The following is a 24613-nucleotide window of genomic DNA, read 5'->3' as shown; positions in this document are numbered from 1 at the left end:
TATCTCTGTATGCTGATGATATTTTATTATATCTCCATGACCCCTTAAATTCTATGCCATTTATGTTATATCTATTTGAAAAATTTGGGAAGTTATCAGGCTACAAGGTTAATTGGGATAAAACAGAGATAATACCAATTTTGAATTTCGACCATACTTTATTGAGGAACCATCTTAATTGAAAATGGTCGACCAAAAGTATTAAGTATTTGGGTATGTTTTAACACCTTTAATTTGAATTATCTTCCATTAGTTAATAAAATATCAGAGGAATTAAATAGAATCCGTCATCTCCAATTTCTCTAATTGGTAGAGTTAACATAGTTAAAATATTTGTGTTGCCTAAGTTTTTATATTTATTTCAGAATCTTCAGAATATTTCATGTTCATGGAAAAGAATAGAATCCTTTGATATGTATCCATACAGTTTGGAACATTCACTATACATTGAGCTAAAAGTAGTGGATAAAATTACCAAGAATCCTGTGATTTTAAACAGCCTCGGCATTTGGAAATTGTCTCATAAACTGTTAGGCTGTAAGATTTCTCTTTTCTCCTTTTTCTCCAATTTGGAAGAACCCAAGTATTACATGCTGTATGGATGACACTTTTACATTATGGTATGATGAAGGTATCCAAGAATTTTGTCATCTATTTGATAATGGGACATTTCTCTCGGTTCTCTTCAAGAAACCACACCATCAGAAATTGATTCTATATTAAACATTAAGAAGCAGGACAAGCAGAAAGTTATTTCTAAATTATATCATGTCTTTATTGGTTGTTCTGTAGTAAATACTGATAATGTATGACAAAAGTGGGAACAAGATCTTCATATGGAAATTCAGAAAGAGGATTGGTATTACGTTAGTAGGCAAGTTCATAAATGCTCTTACAATTAAGGCATAAACTAGCTTTATTTAAGATGATACAAAGGATTTATTACACTCCAGCGAAACTACATAAAATGAACAGTGAGATGTCATTTCTCTGCTGGCGTTGTAAGAAACAAAAAGGAACATTTTGTCACATGTTTTGATCATGTGACTGACTGTCCTTTTTTTTTGGAATTCTGTAATCCAGTTGATATCTCAATGTTTACATGTATCCATTCCATTGTCACCTCGTTTATGTCTTTTGGGAATAACTAGTATGTTTGACAAGTGAAATAAACATCAAAGTAGGTATATAGATCTTGCTATGTTGGCAGCCAGGAAATGTATAACTTTAAAATGGAAAGAATCCGAACCCCCAGTAATAGTGCACTGGTGGAATGAACTTTCAAGCTACCTCACACTGGACAGTATATATTACAGGAGTAAAGGCAGATCCTCAGACTTTTTAAAAATCTGGCAATCTCATATATAATTTGCCTTTATGAGTGTTCTGGGTCAATAAGGCATAGCAAAAAATGGTATGATCCGAATGTAATAATTATGTTGTTGTTTTATTGTGGTACTTTTTTGTTTATTGTAAGTGGGTTATGTTTGGATAATCTTTTGGTTCTTTGATTATTGTATATAAAATGTATATAAAAAAAAAAAAAAAAAGAAATCTGTCTAATGATCTTTTGACACCCCCATAAAATGACACTAAGCATTTGTGCTGTAATTTCAATGAGGCAAGCAATATCACATGTCAGTATTCTCCTCCACCATCTTCTGAATTGCTGAAAATTGTGAATTTAGTTTTGTTGGGTTTAGTATAATGCCACCTTCAGACTCAGAAACATCTAATGAGGATGCATTACATATGTATTACCTTATTCAAATTGAAATGAGTGACCATTTCAGAGGGTTCACACACAGGCCTCTGTTCGGGTTAATTCAGAGTTGTTTATGATCAAAGTTATACAACTCCAATTTAAGTTACTTTTGGGTGCAATAACTTTTGAATGTCAAGTCTGTGTTTTAGCAAAAAAAGCGTATGTGTCCAAAAACTACTGAGCAGGCGTTACATGACATAGGCTAAATCGTTTACATCTCTGGTTCACCCCAAACAAAGATAAAACCTTACAGTAATCTCACAAAATCATGTATTCCAAGTTTGTGATCATGTCAGTGCAATTTAGACAAGTCCAATGGATTCATAGACCCAGAAAGCATGGGGTTAGACACCAAGATTACATGGCTAGGTCAAATAATGAAGGAGTTAGGATATTTTAGTGGTTCCTACCCATCTTGGACGCCATCTTGAAACTTACACCTTTCTAGTGGTCAAACTTTGGTAAACATTTAGTATGTTATTAAGGACACCAAATACTACAAAAACATATGAGAAACCTTTTGTTAGAATTTTTTAGGGTTAGGTGTTTTTTTTTCATATATGCAGCCGGCTATTTAACAAACTGATTATGAAACTGGCAACAATTGGGGGTCAATGTGTTGTGGGTGGAGACTTTAATTTGGATCAATCATCACCCAAAACATTTTCACTATCAAAGGCAGCAACAGGACTAAACCAAGGCATGAAAGACACAGGCATAATTGACATGTGGTGAAATCTCTATCCAAACCAGAGGGATTTCTCTTTCTTTTCACCAACGCATAACACACACTCTAGAATTGACATGTTCTTGGTGCCACTAGAAATGATAGCCACAGTGATAGAATGCTCCTATTTCAAACTCTCCTGGATGATTGATACTCCACAGCCCACAACCCGCAGGTGGAGATTTAAAAATTACATGCTGAAAGACCCTGAATTTATATCATATACGTATGACTACCAATATTGAAATATTTCTTGATGCCAATTCAAATTCCTCCTCACATGCCAACATTTGGGAGGCTCTTAAAGCCTGTATGAGAGGTCAAATGTTATCATACAGTGCCCACAAGGTAAAACAAATTAGAGAGAGACTAACCAAATAGGAAAGAGATATTAAAAAGCAGGAACAGGATTTGGATTACACCAAAAAGGAAGAACACCTTAATACACTAACAAAAACAAAGAGCCAACAAAGAGGAAGCAGCTATGGCCAGAACTAGATATCACTATTATGAATTTGGGAGCAAAACAAGTTAACTCTTGGCTTGGCAAATTAAAAAGGAAACATCTGATAAATTTATACACTCAATATTAACAAAGGACGGCAGACTCCTTGATAATTCACCATCCATAAATGCAGAATTCAAACAATTTTATGAAGATTTATATAAAACTGGGCAGGACACTGATAATATTGGAGCAAAAAGATTCATGGACAGAATAACCCTTCCCAAATTACAAGATGAGGATAGAGATCTGCTTGATGCAGATGTATCAGAAATGGAGGTACTCCAAGCCATTAATACTTTACAAAATAACTCCCAGGCCAGATGGCTTCCCTGTCGAGTATTATAAGGCCTTTTCAAGAAAATTATTGACTCCCCTCATGAACGTGCTTAGAGAAGCTCTTGAAAATACAAAATTACCAGACTCATTGGAAATCGCAACAATCACACTGCGTCCAAAACCGGGTAAGGACAGACAGAAATGTGACTCATACAGACCCCCTAGCCTCTTAAACGCAGATTATAAGATACTATCCAAACTAATTGCTCTCAGACTGGAAGATGTTATACCAAAGATAATACACGCTGACCAAACAGGCTTTGTTAAAAACAGGTACGGAGCAGATAATGTGCGGCGACTGCTCCACATACTGAACACCGCTCAAAAAAATTGCCACTCGAGCAGCAGCGTTCTGAATCAGCTGCAGCTGTCTGATGGAGTTTTTAGGGAGTCCTGTAAGGACACCATTACAGTAGTCGAGTCTGCTGAAGATAAATGCGTGAACAAGTTTCTCCAAATCCTGCCGAGACATAAGCCCTCTTATCCTGGATATATTCTTAAGGTGATAGTAGGCTGACTTTGTAACTTTCTTAATATGGCTGCTGAAATTCATGTCTGAGTCCATAGTCACACCAAGGTTTCTGACTTGGTCTGTAGTTTTCAACATTACAGACTGAAGCTAAGCAGAGACTTTAAGTCGTTCTTCCTTGGATCCAAAAACAATTATTTCAGTCTTATCTTTGTTTAACTGAAGAAAACTCTGACACATCCAATCATTGATTTGTTCAATGCATCTACTCAGGGTATGTATGGGATTATAGTCCCCTGGTTAGATGGTTATATACATGTGTGTGTCATCTGCATAACTATGGTAGCAAATTTCATTGTTTTCCATTATTTGAGCTAGAGGGAGCATGTAAATGTTGAATAGTAGAGGCCCCAGAATGGAGCCCTGGGGGACTCCGCTTGTCATTTTCATCCGTTCAGATGTGTAGTCACCAATAGACACAAAGTAATCTCTCTCATTTAGATAAGATTTAAACCACTTTAGTGTTGTACCAGAGAGTCCAACCCAGTTTTCCAGTCGGTCCAGTAGTATATTATGGTCGACTGTGTCAAACGCAGCACTGAGATCCAGTAATACTAAGACTGAGATTTTTCCGCTGTCTGTGTTTGAATGAATGTCGTTGAAGACCTTAACAAGACCAGTCTCAGTGCTGTGATGTGGTCGAAATCCTGATTGGAAAACATCAAAACAGCCATTTATTATTAAGTTATTTGTTCAGCTGTTGAAAGACAGCTTTTTCAATTATTTTACTTAAAATTGGGAGGTTTGAAATGGGCCTATAGTTATTCATTACTGATGTGTCTAGAGTTCTCTTCTTCAGGAGTGGTTTAATGACTGCAGTCTTAATGGCTTGGGGGAAGACACCTGAGAGAAGAGATGTGTTAACAGTCTGTAGCAGGTCTGGAATCATGCAGTCTGAAACTTTTTTGAAGAACCCTGCTGGTAAAATATCCAGGCTGCAGGAGGAAGACTTCAAATGCTGTATAATGTCTTGAAGGTTTTTGTCATTAATTGGATCAAATTGTGTCAGGGTATTAGAGTTGGGTTTAGGTGGACAAAACGACAACACACCTCCAGTACCTGGTAGAGTGGCACTGACCGCTTGTCTAATGTTCTGAATTTTGGCAGTGAAGAATGATGCAAATTCATTACAGGCCCTGGTAGACAGATGTTCAGCTGCTACTGGCACAGGAGGGTTTGTTAGCCTGTCGACAGTAGCAAACAAGGCACGAGCATTATTTTCGTTCTTGGTGATAATGTCTGAGAAGAAAGACTGCCTTGACTTTTTAAATTCTAAATTAAAAATGTAAAGTGTCTCTTTATAAATGTCAAAATGAACCTGGAGATTTGTTTTTCGCCACCTGCGCTCAGCTTTTCGACATTCCCTTTTTTCCATCTTGACAAGCGTGGCGTTTCTCCAAGGAGATTTTTTCTTACCAGAGACCACCTTCACTTTAGTGGGTGCAATGGCATTCATGACTTTTGTAATTTTGGAATTGAAATGAAGTACAAGGTCATTGACAGAGAACCTAGAGAGGGGTGGTGTGGAAGAGAAAGCATCAATGAATATGTCACCAGTGTTTTCAGTGATGTGTCGCTTTGAGACAACCTGAGTTTGAAAATTTGTGTGCACTGATATATCACTCTCAAAGAAAACACAGTAATGGTCAGAGAGAGCGACATCAGATACCAGAACCTTAGAAATGTTCAGACCCTTTGAGATAACTAAGTCCAGGATGTGGCCCCTGTTGTGTGTGGGTTGTGTCACATGCTGAGTGAGTCCAAAGTTATCAAGGACACAGCACAGTTCTTTAGTCCATCTGTCCTCAGGCTTGTCGACATGGATGTTAAAGTCACCAACAATTAACACACAATCAAAGTCAGTGCAGATAAGAGACAGTAACTCAACAAGGTCATCAAAGAAATATGTGCAGTATTTAGGTGGCCTGTAGATGTTTAGAAATATAGCTCGAGACGATGAGTTTACCTGAAAAGCAACATATTCAAAAGAAGTAAAACTTCCATAAAACATCTGCTTGCATTTGAGTAACTCATTAAACAGAATACTAACACCTCCTCCTTTTTTATGCATTCTAGTTTCACTTATGAAAGAGAAATTTGGAGGACTTGATTCAATGTGAACAGCTGCACTGTTATCCTGGTCTAACCAAGTTTCAGTTAAAAACATAAAAGTAAGATTGTGTTTGATGATAAAATCATGTATTAAAAAAGATTTTCCTGCCAGAGATCTGATGTTTAATAGAGGTACAGTTACAGTATCAAAACCAACTGTGCAGTTTTTTGCGACAGTTAGTGGCTGACGAGGAATGGGAGCTAAATTGAATGGATTGGCAGATTTAGTCCCGCATTTCCTGTTTCTCAACAAATTCACAATTTTTCTGTTACCTGTAAGCACAGGAATTGAGGAGGCTGCCTGAACTCCAGGGGGCCCTGGCTTTTCTCGGGGGAAAACAGTAGTGATATCAACTTCGTAGCCCGGACCCGGCACATATCAGTAAGCATTAATTGTACTGTCAGCATGGACAGGATGTACTTCGCTGTTTTCAGACTGTAGAGGCCAAAGATTATTCAGAGGGGGCGGAGGGGCACGATGACGTTTTGGCGATGGTGGTTTCAAGCGTGGCAGATTTGGGCGGGGTGTGAGTCTGAGTCCAACATTGACCAGCTTTTTCATCTCATGCAAACAAAGCATTTGTCAGGATTGAACCAAGCTTTCTGTTTTGGACTCTAGAGGCTATGGGCTTTGAGGAGAAATTCACTCAGTATATTAAAACACTTTTAATGCCCCTAAAGCTAATATTTTAACAAATGGCATTCTATCTAACACTTTCTCACTAACCAGGGGGGAAAAGGCAAGGCTGTCCAAGTTCCCCTCTGCTCTTTGCACTTGCAATTGAACCATTAGCCATCGCCATCCGCTCCAACATCTCCATAGCCGGAATTAAATTTGGCAGGAGTGAACATAAACTTTCTCTATATGCAGATGATCTTCTATTATATATAACCGATCCACACACATCAGTGCCCCCTCTATTGAAATGCCTCAAAGAATATAGTGTAGTTTCAGGGTATAAATTGAATTATACTAAAAGCAAGATTTTACCACTAAATATACAGGACAACAATATTAGAGCTCTCACTGACCCACTGAAATGGTGCAACATTGGTTTCAAATATTTGGGTAAATAAATTGGTAAATCAGATGAGCATATATTTAAACAGAACTATATACAACTATTGGAACAAACCAAACTCAACTTTCAAAGATGGATTGATCTCCCACTGTCACTCATAGGCAGAATTAATACTATTAAAATGAACATTTTGCCTAAGTTTATTTACCTACTTCAATGTCTCCCGATGAATGTTCCCAAGAGTTTCTTCAAAGAGCTTAACAAAATTGTAACTCCGTTTATATGGCCAAGGAAAAGCCATAGGGTCAAACTCATTTCTCTACAGGCTCCATATTCAAGGGGAGGACTTAATTTACCAAATTTTAGGAATTACTGTCTTGCTTCTCAGTACTGATCAATTTGGATCTGGCTGCATGCAGAGAACAGTGAGGTTAGATGGGTCCCAATAGAACAACATGAGATGAGGTCTGTGCCTTTCAAGGATATTCCATTCATAGGTGCAAAAAAATTCTCGACACAAATATTTATTTTCTTAGAAGGGCACCTTTGTGGGGTAATCCCAACCTCTCACACCAAATATCTGACTCAATGTTGCGGGGGTGGAGGGATAGAGAAATCTAAACAGTTGCTGACTTATACATTAATGATACATTTGCTAACTTCCAACAACTAAATGAAAAATTCAACCTCCCCAAAGATAGTTTCTTCAAATTCCTACAAATTAGAGACTGGGTTAAGGAGAAATCCAAAGAAACATTCCAACATATCCCAAAAGAAACTCCTCTTGAAACCCACCTATTTAACAAATTACACAGATCAACAAATTGGCAGATTGGCATCATCTATTGGAACTGGCACAGACTGTACTAACCTCCACAAAACACAGGCAAATTCAATTTAATATATTCCATAGGACATACTACACCCCCTACAGGTTACATAAAATCGACAGCAACATTTCCTCCAGATGTCTTAGATGTAAAGTGATCTGTTACACATGCTATGGAGCTGTCCAATGATAGAAGAATTTTGGGGGGCTGGTTGGCGCCCTTCAGATTCCAAGAGATAAAGCAAAGATTCCTACCCCTGGTCTCCATAACAATAAGACCCGAGGAGCGAAAACCCTCCCAGTTCTGACGTGATTCCCGAGCCAAAGGAAAAGGGGTAAAAGCAAAACAAGAACAAATGACAAAAAGAAAAAACATATCAAAAGGAGGACATCAAAACCATCCCTCCACATCTCTCCCATCCGCCATTCTCTTACACAAACCAAACACATCCACATCTGCAATCCCAACAGGTTAACACTTTCTGCTGCCACTACCTTCTCCTGTTCAACAGGTCATTCAGGTCAACAATATGAAAACATACACTACTCCTTCAAAAACGACATCTGATTACAGAAAAGCAACATGCAGTGTTCACATCAGCTTGAGGTCTCTGAAAAGCAAACTGAATGGAGCCGGGTTATATCGCAGAAAGGCTTACTCCTCTACTCCTGATGTGAACACCGTGTAAACATTACATCACGTCCACGATTACAACATACGAGTGTCCCTCATTAAAATATTTTATGCACTGCTGCAGCATATCTGGTCCGTCGATCTGGTCCATGCCCCTTAGAAACTCTAAAGACCACACAAAGAACAAAACCGCGTTAATCGGCTCATATGTTGTCCACAAAACGGGCAAAACCTCACTCGATGGCTGTCCATCTTGAGCTAACCATGAACTCCATCAACAACAACAGCAACTTGAATTGGCCGCTGCCGGGTTATCACTTCCGGTTCAACCCCGGAGTTGGTACATTCCCTTTCCGGTTGATGTTGTTTGTAAATTTGTTTTGGGACTTGTAAAAGTGTTTCACCACTTGTAAATTTGTCTTGGCGATTGTAAAAGTGTTTTGTATCATGTTAATTTATTTTCTGAAATGTAAATTTGTCTCAGCATTTGTAAAAGTGTTTTGTATCATGTTAATTTGTTTTCTGAAATGTAAATTTGTTTTCTGAAATGTAAATTTGTTTCGGCGTTTGTAAAAGTGTTTTGTATCATGTAAATTTGTTTTCTGAAATGTAAATTTGTTTCGGTAATGTAATTTTGTTTTATGATATGTAAAAATGTTTTCCAAAATGTAAATTTGTCTCAAGCTTCGTAAAAGTGTTTCACATTTTGTAATTTTGGTTTGCACCTCCCGGCCACCGTATGTTTTTGACCACAACTCTGCCCAAACTTGAAAAACTGCTTGATCAACTGTTGAAGGATGCAAAGGACAACTCAATTCTTCTCATTCTTTGATTTTTATTTTCTTGAAGATGGTTTTGGGTTTGATGGTTTCAGTGGACATAAACAGAATGATGAAATGGGATAGGCTGATAACCAGTTGCATCTTTTGGTTGATCAGGAGCTGTGGCCGTGCCCTGTTTCCAGGAGCAGGTGAAAGGGCTAACTGAGCTTCTTCCAAACATTTAATGCCTTGCTTTTCCTGTGGGTGCGCAGGTGAATATTGTCCCACTAGCAGCACTTGGCAAGAATTTGGGTTCCACCAAGTGCTTTTGCATGTGTTCGCCCTCTGCAAGTTTGGAGTGTATGAATGAACTGAGATTTGACACAACACCTCCCACTTGACCTCCTGGTTTACCAACCCAAGGAGGTCACACCAGTTGCATACTGTACTGGATTCAGTTGTTCCATTTTCAATTGTGTTGCTGCTCTTCAACTGGAAGCAGGACAACTATCCGTCTGACATCTCTGTGAAGAACTGTTGCAGGTATTTTGGTTGATGGCTTTTTCACCTTTTGAATGGGCTTCACAGTTGAGACTGGGTAGCTGGGGAAGGTTCTGACATGCACATCCCTTGCAATTCCTTTCTGGTCAATGTTGACACTGATGACTCTGGCAAGCCTGAACTGACCTCTGAGGGCGTTTTGGTCAGCCAGCCAGACAACATCTCCAATGGCCACGTTCCTGTGTGCTGTGTGCCACTTGGTCCTGACAAACAGGTTTGGTCCTGCTAACTGGCTCCATTTCCTCCAAAACCGGTCAACTTCTGTTTGAATGGCTCTTAATCTCTTGTAAGAGTAGCCTTCAAAGTCAAAGGTCCCTGGATCGCCGCTGGGTCCAGTTCTGCCAAGCAGAAGTGAATTTGCGCTGATGTATTCTACACAGTCCTCCCGGCTCTGAGTCCTGGCATCAATCGGTCTTTCATTTGCAAGGTTGGAAGCCATATAAAGGAAGGTTTGAAACTCACCCCATGTGAAGACTCCATTACCTCCAAGATTGTGCAAAGCCCGCTTCACGATGCGGACAGCAGCTTCAGCGGCTCCGTTCCTGTGAGGTGAGTCTGCAGGGTGGATTTTCCAGCTCCATTCTGTGCTGTGTTTGGAGGCTTCATTTTCAAGTTTTGACATCTCTAGTTGGTCCAGAAACATGTAGAGCTCTTTGAGGGCAGGTCTGGCTCCAACATAGTTCTTTCCAGGATCCAACCACAGTTTCCTTGGATGCCCTCTCAGTGCTGTGAATCGTTGGTAGGCCAACAGGAAGCCTTCAGCTGACTGGTCACTGACGAGGTCTGTGTGCATAGCTCTGGATACCATGCAGCAGAAGACAATTCCCCACACTTTGAGCTTCACCTTCTTCCTCACCTCATCCTTCACTTCATAAGGTCCAAGTAAGTCCACTGTTGTGTACTTGAATGGATTAACTGGTGTTATACGCTCAGATGGAAGGTCGCTCATGATCTGCTGGCATCTTCTGGCCTTGGCTTTTCTGCATGTCACACAGTTGACAACAATCTTTTGAGCTAGTTTTCGGCCTCTTACCACCCAGGCTTTCTTTCTCATTCGGAGGAGTGTACCTGCAATTTCTAAATGATTTGCATTGTGGGCTTCTTGAGCTAGAAGGGTTGATATCCATGATGTGTAAGGCAAGATTGGTACTGCAGCTTTTTCTTCATTAAATATTTGAAACCTTCCTCCACAGAGCAAAAGTCCAGTGTTTTCATCTCTGATCACAGCAAGTCTGTTGAGTGTGATACCTGGAAAGGTTACCTCCTCTTGGGCTGCAAGGAACAGATCCCTGAGCGCATCTTCACACTCCCTGAAGGTAAGCGCAGCTACTTTGGCTCTGGACCTGATCTTTTGGACTGAAGGAATTGCCTCCCCTTTTGGTTTACTTGTGGCTGAGGTTCTGGCCAGCACCTCCTTTTTTCATTTTGTGGCAGATCTCCATATCCAGGCAATGACTCTGGTTAGTTTGGCTAAACTGCTGAACTTGCTGATGTCAAGGATTTTCCTCACTGCAGAACCAGCAGGTGGTCTCCAGACTTGGATTTGGTGTTCTTCTCCACTAGGGCTGCTTTGGTTGGTCTTGGTTGGAGCAGAGGTTGGGACCATTTTCACCTGTGCCCGGGTTAGTGCTGCTGTGAAACATTTCCTTTGGAGTCTGTTTATACCTTCTTTGGCATACGCAGCAACGTCTTTGGCTGACTTTGTCGGCCACTCTTCCACAGGTCGTTTCAAAAACTCTGGTCCATTTTGCCACACAGAGTCCTCTTTGAGGTCTTCTGGGGTTGCTCCTCTTGTTATGAGGTCCGCAATGTTCTGCTCACCAGGAATCCATCTCCAGTCTTCAACAGATGTGGACTTCTGGATCTCTCCAACTCTGTTTGCGAAAAAGGTCTGGTACCCATAGCTTTCTCTTTGGATTGCTCCCAGCACAGTTTGGCTGTCCAGCAGATGGAGCCAACGTTCAACTTGCATGCGACTGTGCTTTTCAATGTATCTTTTGAGTCTTGCAGCGAAGACAGCACCACAGACCTCAGCCTTCACTGGTTCTCCCTTTTGGTCAAGTGGTCTGAGCTTTGCTTTGGACTCAACAAGCCGGACCAGGATGCCTTGTTCGGTTTCCCATCTGAAGTATGCAACAGCTCCATAGCTCTGGTCACTTCCATCAGAAAATGTTATTCCCCAGGGTCCTCCAATCCTTTTGACTGGTGTGAGGCTTCTGTGGAAGGTTATTTGGTTGAGGCGTGTGTATTCCTCCAACAGGTGGATGGCTTCTTCTCTCAGTCTGTCAGACAGAGGTTTGTCCCATGTATCTCGGGTCAGATTTTTGCCTCCAGCTTCTTGAAAAGCTTTTCTGACTAGAATGGCTCCCTTCTGTTTGACAGGTGTTGCAAGGCCTATTGCGTCATACAAGCTAGCTACTTGGCTAAGCAGTTGTCTCCTAGTCAGTTGGTTTGGGGCTTTTTCTCTCACCTCATCTCCAAGGAGATTTTGGCTGATTCTCATCTTCTTTTTTCTCTTTGAGAAGTTTATCGAGGTCATGAGGTACAGTTTGTCAGATTCGACCAGGTAACCATCTCCAAGGGCTTTGTTGTCTCCTTCTCTCATTTGGTTGGGAAGAATGAAGACCTGGTCTGATGATGCTGGATGTTCTGATGCATCCTTCTGCCTCCCACTTAGGCCTGAACAGACCCACGGCTTGAGGAAGAATCCACCTGCCTTCAGGATTTCTTCAACTGTTTTGGTGGTTTTGTCAGCCTTTCCAGATCATTGTGGGATATAAGGATGTCATCTACATAGCAATCCTCTTCAAGGATCCTACGCTCTTCCTTTAGGTGGGCAAACGTAGGCAGCTTTGCTGTCTCTCTCATGGCCAGTTGTGCGATGCACCCTGCTGGTCGATTGCCAATGTTGACTCTGTTGATGGCGTATTCCTCAATTTCTCCATCTTCACTGTCTCTCCAGAGAAATCTGTGGAGGTGCATCTCCAGGTCTTCAAGCCATACAGAATTGTACATTTTCTTGATAACGCCAAGAGCAGCATGGACTCCTCTTCTGAACCTTAGTAGCACTGCTCGGATGGGATTGAGAACATCAGGCCCTTTCAAAAGGAGGTCATTCATGCTGAGCCCTTTAAACTTCTGGCTGCTGTTCCATACCAGTCGCACAGGTGTTGTAATGGAGTGTGGGTTTGGTGCCACCAAGTGACTGACGTACCATACTGGGCCTTTCCAGTCAGTGATGGTCTCCATGGTGAGTTTCTTTGCTGCTTTCCTCTCCACCATCTCATGGACTTGAGTTGTGTATGCCACACGCCACTCTGGTTCTTTCTTGAGCTGTCTCTCTGTCCTCAGAAAGGTGGCCTCCACTGCATTCCTGTTGTTGGGCAGGGAACTTGGATCTTGAACCCATGGATATTTTGTGTCCCAGTGAGGCTCCTGACTGTGTGCATCTGCTTTCACATAGGTGAGGCCTTGCCTGATAATCTCCAGCTCTCTTTCCTCACTCAGAGTCATGTTTTTGCCTCCCGGTTGACAGTTGCTGCACCGGCATCCTCCACACATGGGTTCGCAGGCTGCTCCAATGCTGTCCCATTTCCACCAGTCTAAGAACTCTCTGCCAGCAACTGTGCTTTTGGTTTCAGCTTTGAATTCTTGGATCTCCGCAATTTCTTGATACTTCACTGCTGTGGTTCTCATCTATCGTGCAAAGTGAGTCTCAGAATTATGCAGAGCCATGTCCACTACTTCACAGAGGTCTGGATGTGCCCCGCCAACAGTCTTTCCTAAAGGGCTGTCGCAAAGGACGAGGTCTTCTGCTACTTTTACTCTCTGTGGAGCGAGTCTTCCTTCACTGTGGCTGATGAGAAGCTCAACATGCTCTGCTCTTTGAAGATCTTCCAGGTTGGTATCGGGGAAGAACTTCTTGAGTTGTTGTGGTTTGATTACTCTGCACTTTTGCAATTTCATCCAAGCCATAGCAGATAAGCTCATGCGCTCTTTCCGTGCCTCTAGGTATTTTGACTCTAACCTTGAGTGAGTATCTTTTGGTTTTTACCTTCATGGCAATGCCTCCGACTCCATGGACAACAAGCGGGATCTTTTCACTCCGTAGCTTCAGTCTTCTGGCAGCTCTGTGAGTGATGTAGTTGGTATCTGACGCTAAGTCAATGAGAGTCAATTTTCTGTCCTGCATTGGCAGTTACTTCCAAAAGCATAAGAACAACTGGCAACTCACATGTCTTTGAGTCCATCACTCCAGGTAGGTTCTTTTCAGTGCAGTGTGATTTTGCAGCCATGTTGGTGAAAGCTTTCCTGAATTTTTCTGCCATGCCTGGGGTGAGCTCAGATATTAATTTCTCCTGTTCCTCCGTGAGTGCTTGCCTTCTGGTGCTGGGTTTTCCCACTTTCTCGGATTCTTTCCCTTTGAATCCTCCTTTCAGGCAAAGAAAGAAATGGTGGTCTGAGGAGCTTCCTCTCTTGCAGTCTCTGTTCCTGCACAGGTAAGTGTCCATACATTCCTCATCCTCTGTATGACATCTGAGGCATCTTCTGCATGCTACCAGCTTTTCAACAGCACTTAGTTTCTTGCTAGGCTTTAGTTCTTTGAACTGCTTGCAAAAGAAGACATTCTCACGGTGCCTTTCATCTCCACAGACAACACATCCTCCTTTCCTTGTCGATTTTGTGGAGGCATACTTCTTTTCCAGGTAAGTAGGCTTCTTTTCAGACTTTCCACTTACACCCAGTTGGTCTAGTTTCTCTAGAATGTCCTCCTGAGAATGTGAGAAGGCTGTCGAAGTGATTGTCGGGTGTGACTCCTTTGTTGGATTGACCATGAATGTGAGCCAGTCTCTCTTCATATTGTCCGGCAGTTTGCTCTCTATGGATCTGATCACCAGGGGATTCTTGATGGCTCCAGTGCTTTCAAGCTCGATGAGGTCATTCAGGGCCTTTTCTACAGCTTGAATTAGGTCAATCACTTTCCTTGGCTGGTGTGAAGGGGGGGTCCTCTCCAGGTCCTCAGTTATTTCCAAAGCAATTGTTGGGTTGTTTCCATACCTGTTTTGAAGTACTCTAAATATGTCTTCAGCACTGTTGTATGTTGACAGACGCAGGTCTCTGCATATTCTCTCGTCCACACTGTCAAGGAGTTTAACCTTCTTCACTTCCACTGAGCCAGTCGGCTCTCCCTGCTTTTGCAGGCTCTCCCAGTCTTTCCTCCATCTGTGGAAATTCCTTCTGAACCCAGTGAATTTAGGTAGACTGGTCGGCTTTATTTTCAACACTGGTTGTGGAGCTGTCATAAGTTGAGGCTCTTTTCCTCTTCTTTCCTCCTCTGCGATTCTTTGTGCAGTGAGGAATTCTGCCCTTCTGGCTTCAAGGTTGTTCTCAAGTGCTCTCAGGTCCTTTACTCTGCCCTCCAGGTGTGTTTTTTGATCAGGTGGGATCCATCTTTCCCAGTCTTTCAGGCTTGCAGTTGCATCATGGATGAGCTTCCTCACTCCTTCCAGCTGCAGTTCATAACCGTCTCTATTGACAGCAGTGATGGGGCTTTCATTGCTCTTTCACATGCTTTCCCTGCTTCTTGGATTGCAGAGATTACCTCATTTTCACCATATCTTCGCCAGAGGTTGGATTGAACTGCTTTCCGGACTTCATCCAGTTCCACGTTACACTCTTCCATTGTCTTTTCAAGGTCATCTCGCTGGTGCTTGCCAAGCTTGACTTCTTCACCCTCATCGGTTACTGCTTCATTGTCTGCAAGTAGCCCAGCCTCGTATTCATCATTTGCATTGCTGACATTCCTTGCCAGGGAACTGAGCTTGCTGAACTCCTCTTGTAGCTCATGCTTGATCATGTCATCTGCAGCTCTGCTCAGGTAGTTTGCTTGCTTGGTGAAGGCAGTTTTGGCTAAGGTCCTCTCAGGGCCGGCCCAAGCCTCCATGGGGCCATTGTGTCTTTGTGTCTTTTTGGGAATATGAATGTGTCTTCTATAGGCAGTGGCCCTCTTAATACCTGTTCAGTCCTTTCTGAGTCTGACAGGAAAGAGGGACATTCAGCTGGGTCAACTGGCGGAGCTGCTGATCCCTGCTCCAAACTGGATGCTGATGACGACAAATCAATCTCGATGACCAAAGATGAAGGACCTATAGGGAAATTAAAATAATATTTTTTGGACAAAATTATTCATCTCAGAATATTCTGCAGTACACTGAGCAATTATAAAGGCTGTTGTGTTGTTAACTTACCAGGTACAGCTGAGGTTGCAGAAGACACAAAAGGGACAGGGGCACAGAGGATAGAGATGAACCTAAGATGAAAAACAAGCTAGCCATGTTATAGTCATATTACACTTGAAAATGATGCAGCTTATTTTCGAAATAGAAAAAGTACAGCTATAGCTTGTAATAAGAAAACAAACTGTGGAACAACTGAAAATTGTTTGAGAAGTTTTGAAATGATATGGATTTGTCTAAAATCATGTCCCTTGTCATATGATTATATCTTATATTAAAAAAAAATATTCATTTCAGTATGTTCTGCAGTGCACTGAGCAATTAAAGGCTGTTTTGTTGTTAACTTACCAGGTACAGCTGAGGTTGCAGAGAGGACAGTGGGCACAGTGGGAGCAGAGGATAGAGATGGAGCTGAGATGAAAAACATATCCCTTGTCATATGATTATATCTTATATTAGTATATCTTAATGAGATAATGTGACTAGAAATTAAATATATATGGTGACAGTTTTTGATCACCTGATTCATCAGCCTTGGCTGCTCCTGAGGAGGTGGATTGCCCCTGGGCTGAGTCAGTGCCTCCTCCAAAATATTTTAACAGTGCTCCTGGGGAAGTTTCATATAATGTATGAGCATATTAGGGAGATGATGTAAAAGGAATATGTTTATTTACTCACATAATTTACTGTGCTCTGCAGCAAACAATTGCAAACAACATACCTCAAACTAGTTAGTTAACTAAATTAATTAATGCAAAACCATATTGCTAGCAAACGTCACTGCGTTTGTAATTAACGTTTGCTATCAAACAGTGTTATGAAAAACGTTGTTTTGATGCCAAAAAGCGACCCAGAATAATGTATATACACTGAAACTTATTCAAAGTATTACACAAACACAAAAACTTTAGCTTGAATAGTAAGCTATCTAACCTAGTCAGACGTTTTGAACTAATGTTAGCTAGCAAATTTGCTATTATAGGCTAACGTATTTGGAACAAAATATCAACAAATGTTACGTTACTAAGACATACCTTTATCTTGTCGTTTTTATCTTTCTTCCTTTTTCTTTTTTCTGCCCCTGAAGGGTAAGTCCTTTTTTGCGACATCTTTCACCTGTTCCTAGCTCCTGGATGCTGCGTGCGCACTGCACGGTTGGCTGCACTGCACACGTTACTAGCGGAGCTCTGACATATCGAGCAGAGAGGCAGTAGGAAACTACACTCTTTGATGTTGGTTTTTTTTTTTTACTTGTTTTTTGTACAAGTATGTACATTTGATAATATATGAATCATCATTGCTCACACATGGAAAAAAAATAATTAATTACTTTTTTCTTTTTTAAGTTAATTGCTCTTGGGGGCCCTCTAGTGGTCACGGGGCCCTAAGCAGCTGCTTAGTACGCTTATGCCTTGGGCCCTGGGTCCTCTCTTGCTTCAGTTGCTTGACTGTTTTCCCAAGAGTTTCCTTCGCCATGGTTGAAGAGTTTCCAGTCAATTTTTCTTTCTTTCTTTCCTTTGCGTCGACAGCTTGACTTCAGGCCTTTGATCCAAATCTTCACTGCCACGCTGGTTATCAACTGTCAAGTTTTGCGTGTTTTTGACCACAACTCTGCCCAAACTTGAAAAACTGCTTGATCAACTGTTGAAGAATGCAAAGGACAACTCAATTCTTCTCATTCTTTGATTTTTATTTCCTTGAAGATGGTTTTGGGTTTGATGGTTTCAGTGGACAAAAACAGAATGATGAAATGGAATAGGCTGATAAACAGTTGCATCTTCTTTTTGATCAGGAGCTGTGGTCGTGCCCTGTTTCCAGGAGCAGGTGAAAGGGCTAACTGAGCTTCTTCCAAACATTTAATGCCTTGCTTTTCCTGTGGGTGCGCAGGCGAATATTGTCCCACTAGCAGCACTTGGCTATCTTCTCTGCTGTCTTAACAATCCAGGTTGGCTTGTTTCTATTTACTATGATCAAGTGCCCATACCAGTCAGAGCTTTTTAGAACAAGGAAGCTCTCTATCAGGCTGCCATACATCTTTTTCAAACCGTTAAAGCAGCCTCTGACTACCCTCCAATATATTAAATTAGTTACCCCCAGTCCAGGTCAACCAAGCCCTGCTTTCTCTTCCTGAGTCATAGAATGGTTTGCCAGAACTTTGTTGAGGCCCAAGGAAGATCTTCCCAATAGCCTCTCCAAACCCTGCACTTCTGCTTAAATCTAACAAAGCAACAATTATTTTATTTTTAACAGTTAGTGCAAATCTTTTGCAATTGCAATCTGAATACATCTGTACTTTATAACATTTTATTATGTGGCATCAGTAGCCTGGCCTGTACTTGCATTTGATAAAGTTCATAGTCGGGAACAGTTTCTGACACAGATATGTGCTTCCAAAAGGGCACATTACTCAACTGAGCACTTTGGACAGCTCTGGGAAGGTTGAATGCAATTCTCTGAAAAGTTGTCCAGTCGTGTCTGCTTTTACTTGTGCCTCTGAATTCAGTTTATAGCTCACTGTCGCTCTGCAAGTTAATACGTCCCATTTGCAGCACAGTTCATCAGTTGGGAAGGGGTCTGCAAGCAGGTGGTCATCAAACCCTGCTGTAGGCTTTCAATAGCAGCAGCATATTCCTCACCACTGATTGCTGTGTCCTCTTCCCCAAAAGACTTGCATGCTGTGAAATGACAGAGATATTAATTTCCTGTGTTATATCCACTAGGAATGCAAGATCCATGATACATTTTGGGTCTTCAAAGTTCATTCTGCCATCTTCCATGATTTTTTTTCACCTCTGCTCTTAACTCACCGGCATGCCTCAGTAAAGTACATCACTATATGCTTCCTTGATTTCTCCTAAAGAGGCCCGGGGCTGCAGGTGCTTTTAACTCCTGGACTTGATGTAGCTGATACATTTCAGGGCAACATTAGGGCCTCTAACCTTATTTGTGTGAGCTCTACCAATCTGTTTTTCCATGCCTGTCATAGAAGGGGCTCCATCAGTGGTAATGCCTACTCTGTCTCTCTGCCCCTCGGTTCTACGGCAAACCAGCCCATTCAATCGCACTGCAAAGCTGCTGAAATATATCCAAAACTCAGCAATTGGATCAAATTCTAGAGAGTATTGAGTGAAACTAACTGTTCATAAATGTCACTTGTTAACTCATTAGTCCACTCACCCACTATGTTTGCAGAAGATCTTCTTTTTTTGGACGTATCAGGATCTCACTGACTTGCAACATGCATTCCTTCAGAAATAGCCCTTCTATAAATGGCTTTCACACTGTGGCGAATAATAGACTCAACCACATAACTTGCTTCAACTGCAGCATCACTGTCCTTAGCTTTTTTGGAAAATACATTCTTGACAAAATGGTCCTCTTGCAGCTGTGTGACTCATTTTTTCCTCTTCTCTCCCAGGTACTTCTTATAATGTTCTCTGTTATATGTCGAATCATGACACTTAAGATTATGTTCCTTTAGAAGGGCAATTATTTCCTTGCATATCAGGTAGCATTTCTACTGAGGTCCACAAAAAAATACTGAAAAGTTCATCTGTCTTGTGTTAAGACCAGGGCCTAGGGGAAACCCTGGAGCATGAGTGTGGGACTCCCCTCTTCCCGTCCCCCAAGCACCACCAGCAGCAAAGCATTTTTAAATGGTTTTATTAACAGTTTGTCCACAATCACACATGCTGCTAGTCTGGGACAGCAGAGGAGAGCCTCCAGGAACTGGAGAGGAGCCGGCCCTTAAACCCTTGGCTTCCAGGCAGGAACCAATCAGCTCACCGGAGCAACCTACAATCACTCAAGACACACCTGCAACCAATCACACACACATATACTCTTACTCACTCAGGTAATAGAGGGTTATTAAAAACAGACAAAAATGACACATATGACCTCTAGGGTCTTAACACTTGAAACTGTTCATCATCCACTTTTCTTTTGTGATTGGAGAGAGACGTCTCTGTTGTTCGCAGCTAAACAACTACAGCTCAGATTCTGCTCTCTACTCATCAACAACTGCACAGACATGAATGGCCCAGGTGTGGGAGTTTGAGACCCCTGGCCTAGATGGAACCCTTTTCAGGATGCTTCTAAAACAATTAAAGAAAGTGCAGGTGTTCCTATTAGTTGCCGTGCTAAGTGTGTTCCCAGAAGGGGGGGCCTGTCTTGCTTTGCTGGATGAGGTGCTGCAGCTCCATTGTGGCTGTTTCATACTGAATCTTTGAATTGCTGTAAGTCGCCTCACTAAAAGCAGGTGTTTTATTGTCAGGCAGTTTTATTGTAACTACAGTTTTTCAAAGTTAAAACTGTAGTAATAACTTATGATGGATCTTTTTTTGATTCACCTCCATCTACAGGCACAGTCAGCACACATTTACTCATTTACTCAGTAACATCATTACCTAACCTGTGGTGAAGTGTGATTTTAGGCATCTTGCTACTGTTTGCCGTTTGACACTGGCACTTTCACATCATTTTGTTTCACACAAAGGGTATTGCTCGTTCTGATGTCAGTAAAGTGAAATATGACTGCTCTCATGTATGGTAAGATTTACACAATATTTACATTAAAATTAATCTGTGACCTGCTGACCTTTCCTTTAGCAAACTCATTTGTCATGTTTGCAATTTAACACAAGAAATGTTAATGATCAGACCGCAAAAACTGTGAGATCAGCAAGATATTTACTGAGCACATTCATTCTCATTGGAGGATGATACCTTTGGACATGCCATAAGGTTTTCTTTAGCACAACCATCAGGAAAGTTTGTCAACTTAGATATACCAAAAATACTGCAGAAAAAATGTACTTACTGCTGTTTTTTTTCCTTGCACAATTTCTGCCATTTCCACCCTTCATTGTAATCACCATATGCTTAATTATTCATTACATGTGCAGTTTGGCTTCAAAGCAACATTTATCATCTGATCCCAGACAGAAGTGCAAACAGCTGAGGGAATTACAGAGACAAATTCTGTATATGTTTTAATATGTGTTTGATGTTGACATATACATAAGTACAAAGCCAATCCAAAAGTTATTGTTAAGTCAATTCTTAGCTTTCCTAATTAATTGAACTCATTTTCTATTTCTAGGTGATACAGTGGGGGCCTGAGTGGTGTTTGGAAGTCCTCGGATAATTATATTCAACGTATTATTCTTTCTCACTGCAGTTGGGGAGAGTGAAGGGGAATGACAGAAGCAACTATTAAAGATGAGAAAAAAAGGAGAGTGCTTTTTTTCCCTTCTCAGACCAAAGACTTATAACAAGTAAAAGGACAGCTGGTAGTGATAACTCAGTCTTATCAATCATAATTGGTAATACAAAAAATCAATCAAATCTGTGAGATGTTAAAGCTTCACAGCAGTCAATATGCCACTCTTAAGTGGACTGGCTTTAAATAAGAGTTAATGCTCTAAATCAAGAAGAAAGAACATGGTGACATTTCAGAGTCATGCCCCTCATCACTTTGCTTTAATCAAATGAACATAACTTTTGATTAACAAACACTTGGGGGAAAAAAAGGCCAGCCGTTATCAGATATGACCAACAACGTGAGCTCCAGAATTGACACCCCAACCAACATCTCTCTGAGTGCCAGTGTCGCCGTCTCTGAGTCGTTGGAGTACACAACAGTGTCAGTGTTCCTGGTCTTGCTGGTGTGCAGCATGGGCATCGTGGGGAACATCATGGTGGTCCTCGTGGTTCTAACCACCCGCCACATGAGGACACCCACCAATTGTTACTTAGTCAGTCTGGCCATAGCCGACCTGACAGTACTGGTGGCAGCGGGGCTGCCAAACATCTCAGAGAGTCTGACAGGTACATGGATTTTTGGCCATGCTGGCTGCTTGGGCATCACCTACCTTCAGTACCTTGGCATCAACGTGTCCTCTTGCTCCATCACTGCCTTCACTGTAGAGAGGTAAGGATGGATAAACAAACATCTTCACCTGTTCTTTTGTTGGCTTGTACTGTTTAGACTTGTTAGTTTTACTTTCACTGGAGAATAATTCAAACTTATACTTTCTAATGTGTGTTTTTCTATTTTAACCCAAACAATGTTTTCTTAACAAAGTATTTCTCTGCCCTAAACCTAATCAAACAGCGACAGAAAACTGAAAAGAAACGGGGAAAAAAATAAGTGAACTTATTAGAACTAATAAGTGAAAAATATGTTTAAATTTTCCAAGCAGCATTCAAACACTGTGTTCTGAGTGAGTCCTTACCATAACCTATTCAGCCATGACAGCTTGCTGCAGATGTAGACTTGTGCTGTTTGTGAGTTGAAATGATGGCCCTGGAGCAGAATTAAATATGGTGTTCTGGAACACCATATCATTGGTTAAGCTTTGATAAGATTTAAAAAAGCGAATGTGGTGCAGCAACATAGAATATACTTGCACGGTCCTTTATATTGTTGCACATAATCCATTTTATTTTGTAAAATTTCTGTGACCTACACTCTAAACTGACTGGTCAGGGATGAGAGAGAACAACATGTGCCTTGTTAAGCCTTCTAACATCACTGTAATACTAAATCTAACTTATCTCACAGAACCAAAATCAGAGTCCCACCTTCATGTTTAGGTAGAGAGGAGGCTCCATTGTCCATGGTCACTCTTGTAGTACAGGAGGAAATCACTGCAGAAATAACTGTGGTAAATAACCGAAGCCAACAGATTTCTGGTGCTTTAAACTTAGCAGTTTAGTTTAGTCTACAATTGTATTTGAATCTAATTTTTCCTCTTTGCTTGCAGGTACATAGCTATCTGTCATCCAATGAAGGCTCAGACTGTGTGCACAGTGTCCCGAGCCAAGCGAATCATTGCTGGGGTTTGGGTCTTCACCTGTGTGTACTGCATGCAGTGGTTTTTTCTGGTGGACATTCAGGTGAGAATAAAATATTTGGTGTGTTTCTGATTACCTGGCTGAGGGTCACAGCAGTACTGTGGCTACAACAATTTTGTCAGAAAGGGTAAAAATACATAAATTTAAACCTGACAAAAATAAATCTGTAGAAATAGTAGTACAAATATATTTAATTTGTATTTAATCTATGTATATATGCACTTGTCGGCTATACTCAAACTGTACTCTCTGGGACAGCATAATGTTTCAAGTTAGTATAGAGGAGTAAAAAAATCTTTGATGACCAAGACCTCCTTTGTTCTGCTGGCTCAACTGCAGGGGAATGTGAAAAGCTCTTGAGACCTCTGTGCTTTTTTTGAGTGTAGCATTGTTATGTTGAAAGGTGAAAGATCGTTATGTGTATCTTAGCCCTGTGCCAATGTGTGAACCACTAACCTGTTTTATTACCATGTCTTTATAATTACTGTGTGACATTCAGGTGAGCCATGACGACCATGTGCAGTGTGGATACAAAGAGAAACGAGAGCTCTACCTGCCCATCTACCTTATTGACTTTGCCATTTTCTATGTCATCCCACTGCTTCTTGCCATCGTGCTGTATGGCCTGATAGCACGGATCCTCTACCTCAGGTATTGGAATACCACCTTTCCCGCAATGCAAAATTATCTGAACTGGTGCTAGTTCTGGTTCGAAGTTCGTTTTACATGTGAACCTTCTAAGGACCTATAGAGTCATTGTAAAGTCACGTCATTACATCATTGTCCATGTAATCGCTTTCCAAGCGATGCTAGTAACAACAATGGCAGACTACATCAACTCTTCATTCATTCATTGCTACTGGCTTTGTGAGCCTACATTGGCATTACACACAACTGGTCTAGGTCCAAGGTCTTTCACACCATGCTAATAAATTTATACATTAGTTCATTAATTAACAAGGGTTGGTCCATCAATTTTACACATACAGATCAGTTTATTCATCATCAGTACATTAAAGCCTACTGCTGCAAACTGGGGGAATAGTTTGAAAGACATGGGCACATACCAGGCAGGGAGTCATTTGAAAGACTCATGCTTCATTATGGAAGCAGTGATGCAGTGGTTTTGGAAATTGACCTATAGGTTTAAAACCTGATAGGACTAAAAGTCTCAACTTTGTTGCTTTGTTTTGACCATTCTTTTTCAAATTTAACTTTGTGGAGTTCCCTTACTTTATGGAAATTCACTATTAAATTAATGGAGTACCCCTTTATCCTGTCAGTGAGTGGCCTGCCCATGGGCTGTCCAGCTAGTTTGCTACATTTTACAAACATAGCTATGCAAATAAGTAGAGGTGGTTAAAAATATCGATTCATCAATGCATTGCAATACATTTTTTCCCAATTCAATATCGATTCAGAAAATCCTCTGAATTGATTCAGGCAAGCAGCGGCTCTCGACCACCCGCTGCCCCTTGCCGGACGCCTCTCGGTCCCCGCCTCCAGCAGCTGAAAGCGCCCCGCCCGCAACCTCGCTTGAGGGTCAGAGGGTGAAACACGGAAACACCATCGGAGCTGCGGAGGCGGGTAGCCGATGTCTGACGCACCGCTCTTTCGGTGACTATAAACTCCCAGCGCAGCCAATCTCACCCTGGCCACTGCACCGTCCGGGGAGAGAGGGGGGTACAGTGTCAAAGTTTTACCCTCTCGTGTCTAGCCGGAGGTCGGAGGG

At 41.4% G+C, this 24613-nt stretch overlaps 1 protein-coding gene across 1 annotated transcript in view; it reads left to right on the top strand.

Moving 5' to 3' along the window:
• The window catches only part of trhr2 (thyrotropin releasing hormone receptor 2), a 99399-nt gene that overhangs the window by 22387 nt on the left and 52399 nt on the right, over positions 1-24613 (top strand). Inside the window, exons 2-4 of the mRNA XM_030426939.1 lie at positions 21125-21955; positions 22791-22923; positions 23381-23532. Of these exons, the coding sequence (XP_030282799.1) occupies positions 21573-21955; positions 22791-22923; positions 23381-23532 (668 nt within the window). The 5' untranslated portion in view covers positions 21125-21572. The remainder of the gene's footprint in view (positions 1-21124; positions 21956-22790; positions 22924-23380; positions 23533-24613) is intronic.

This window comes from Sparus aurata, chromosome 8 (genome assembly GCF_900880675.1).
Source record: "Sparus aurata chromosome 8, fSpaAur1.1, whole genome shotgun sequence".
Classification (NCBI taxonomy): Eukaryota; Metazoa; Chordata; class Actinopteri; order Spariformes; family Sparidae; genus Sparus; species Sparus aurata.
The sequence above is the reverse complement of the archived record's forward strand: the minus strand, read 5'-3'. Positions and strand labels throughout refer to the sequence as shown.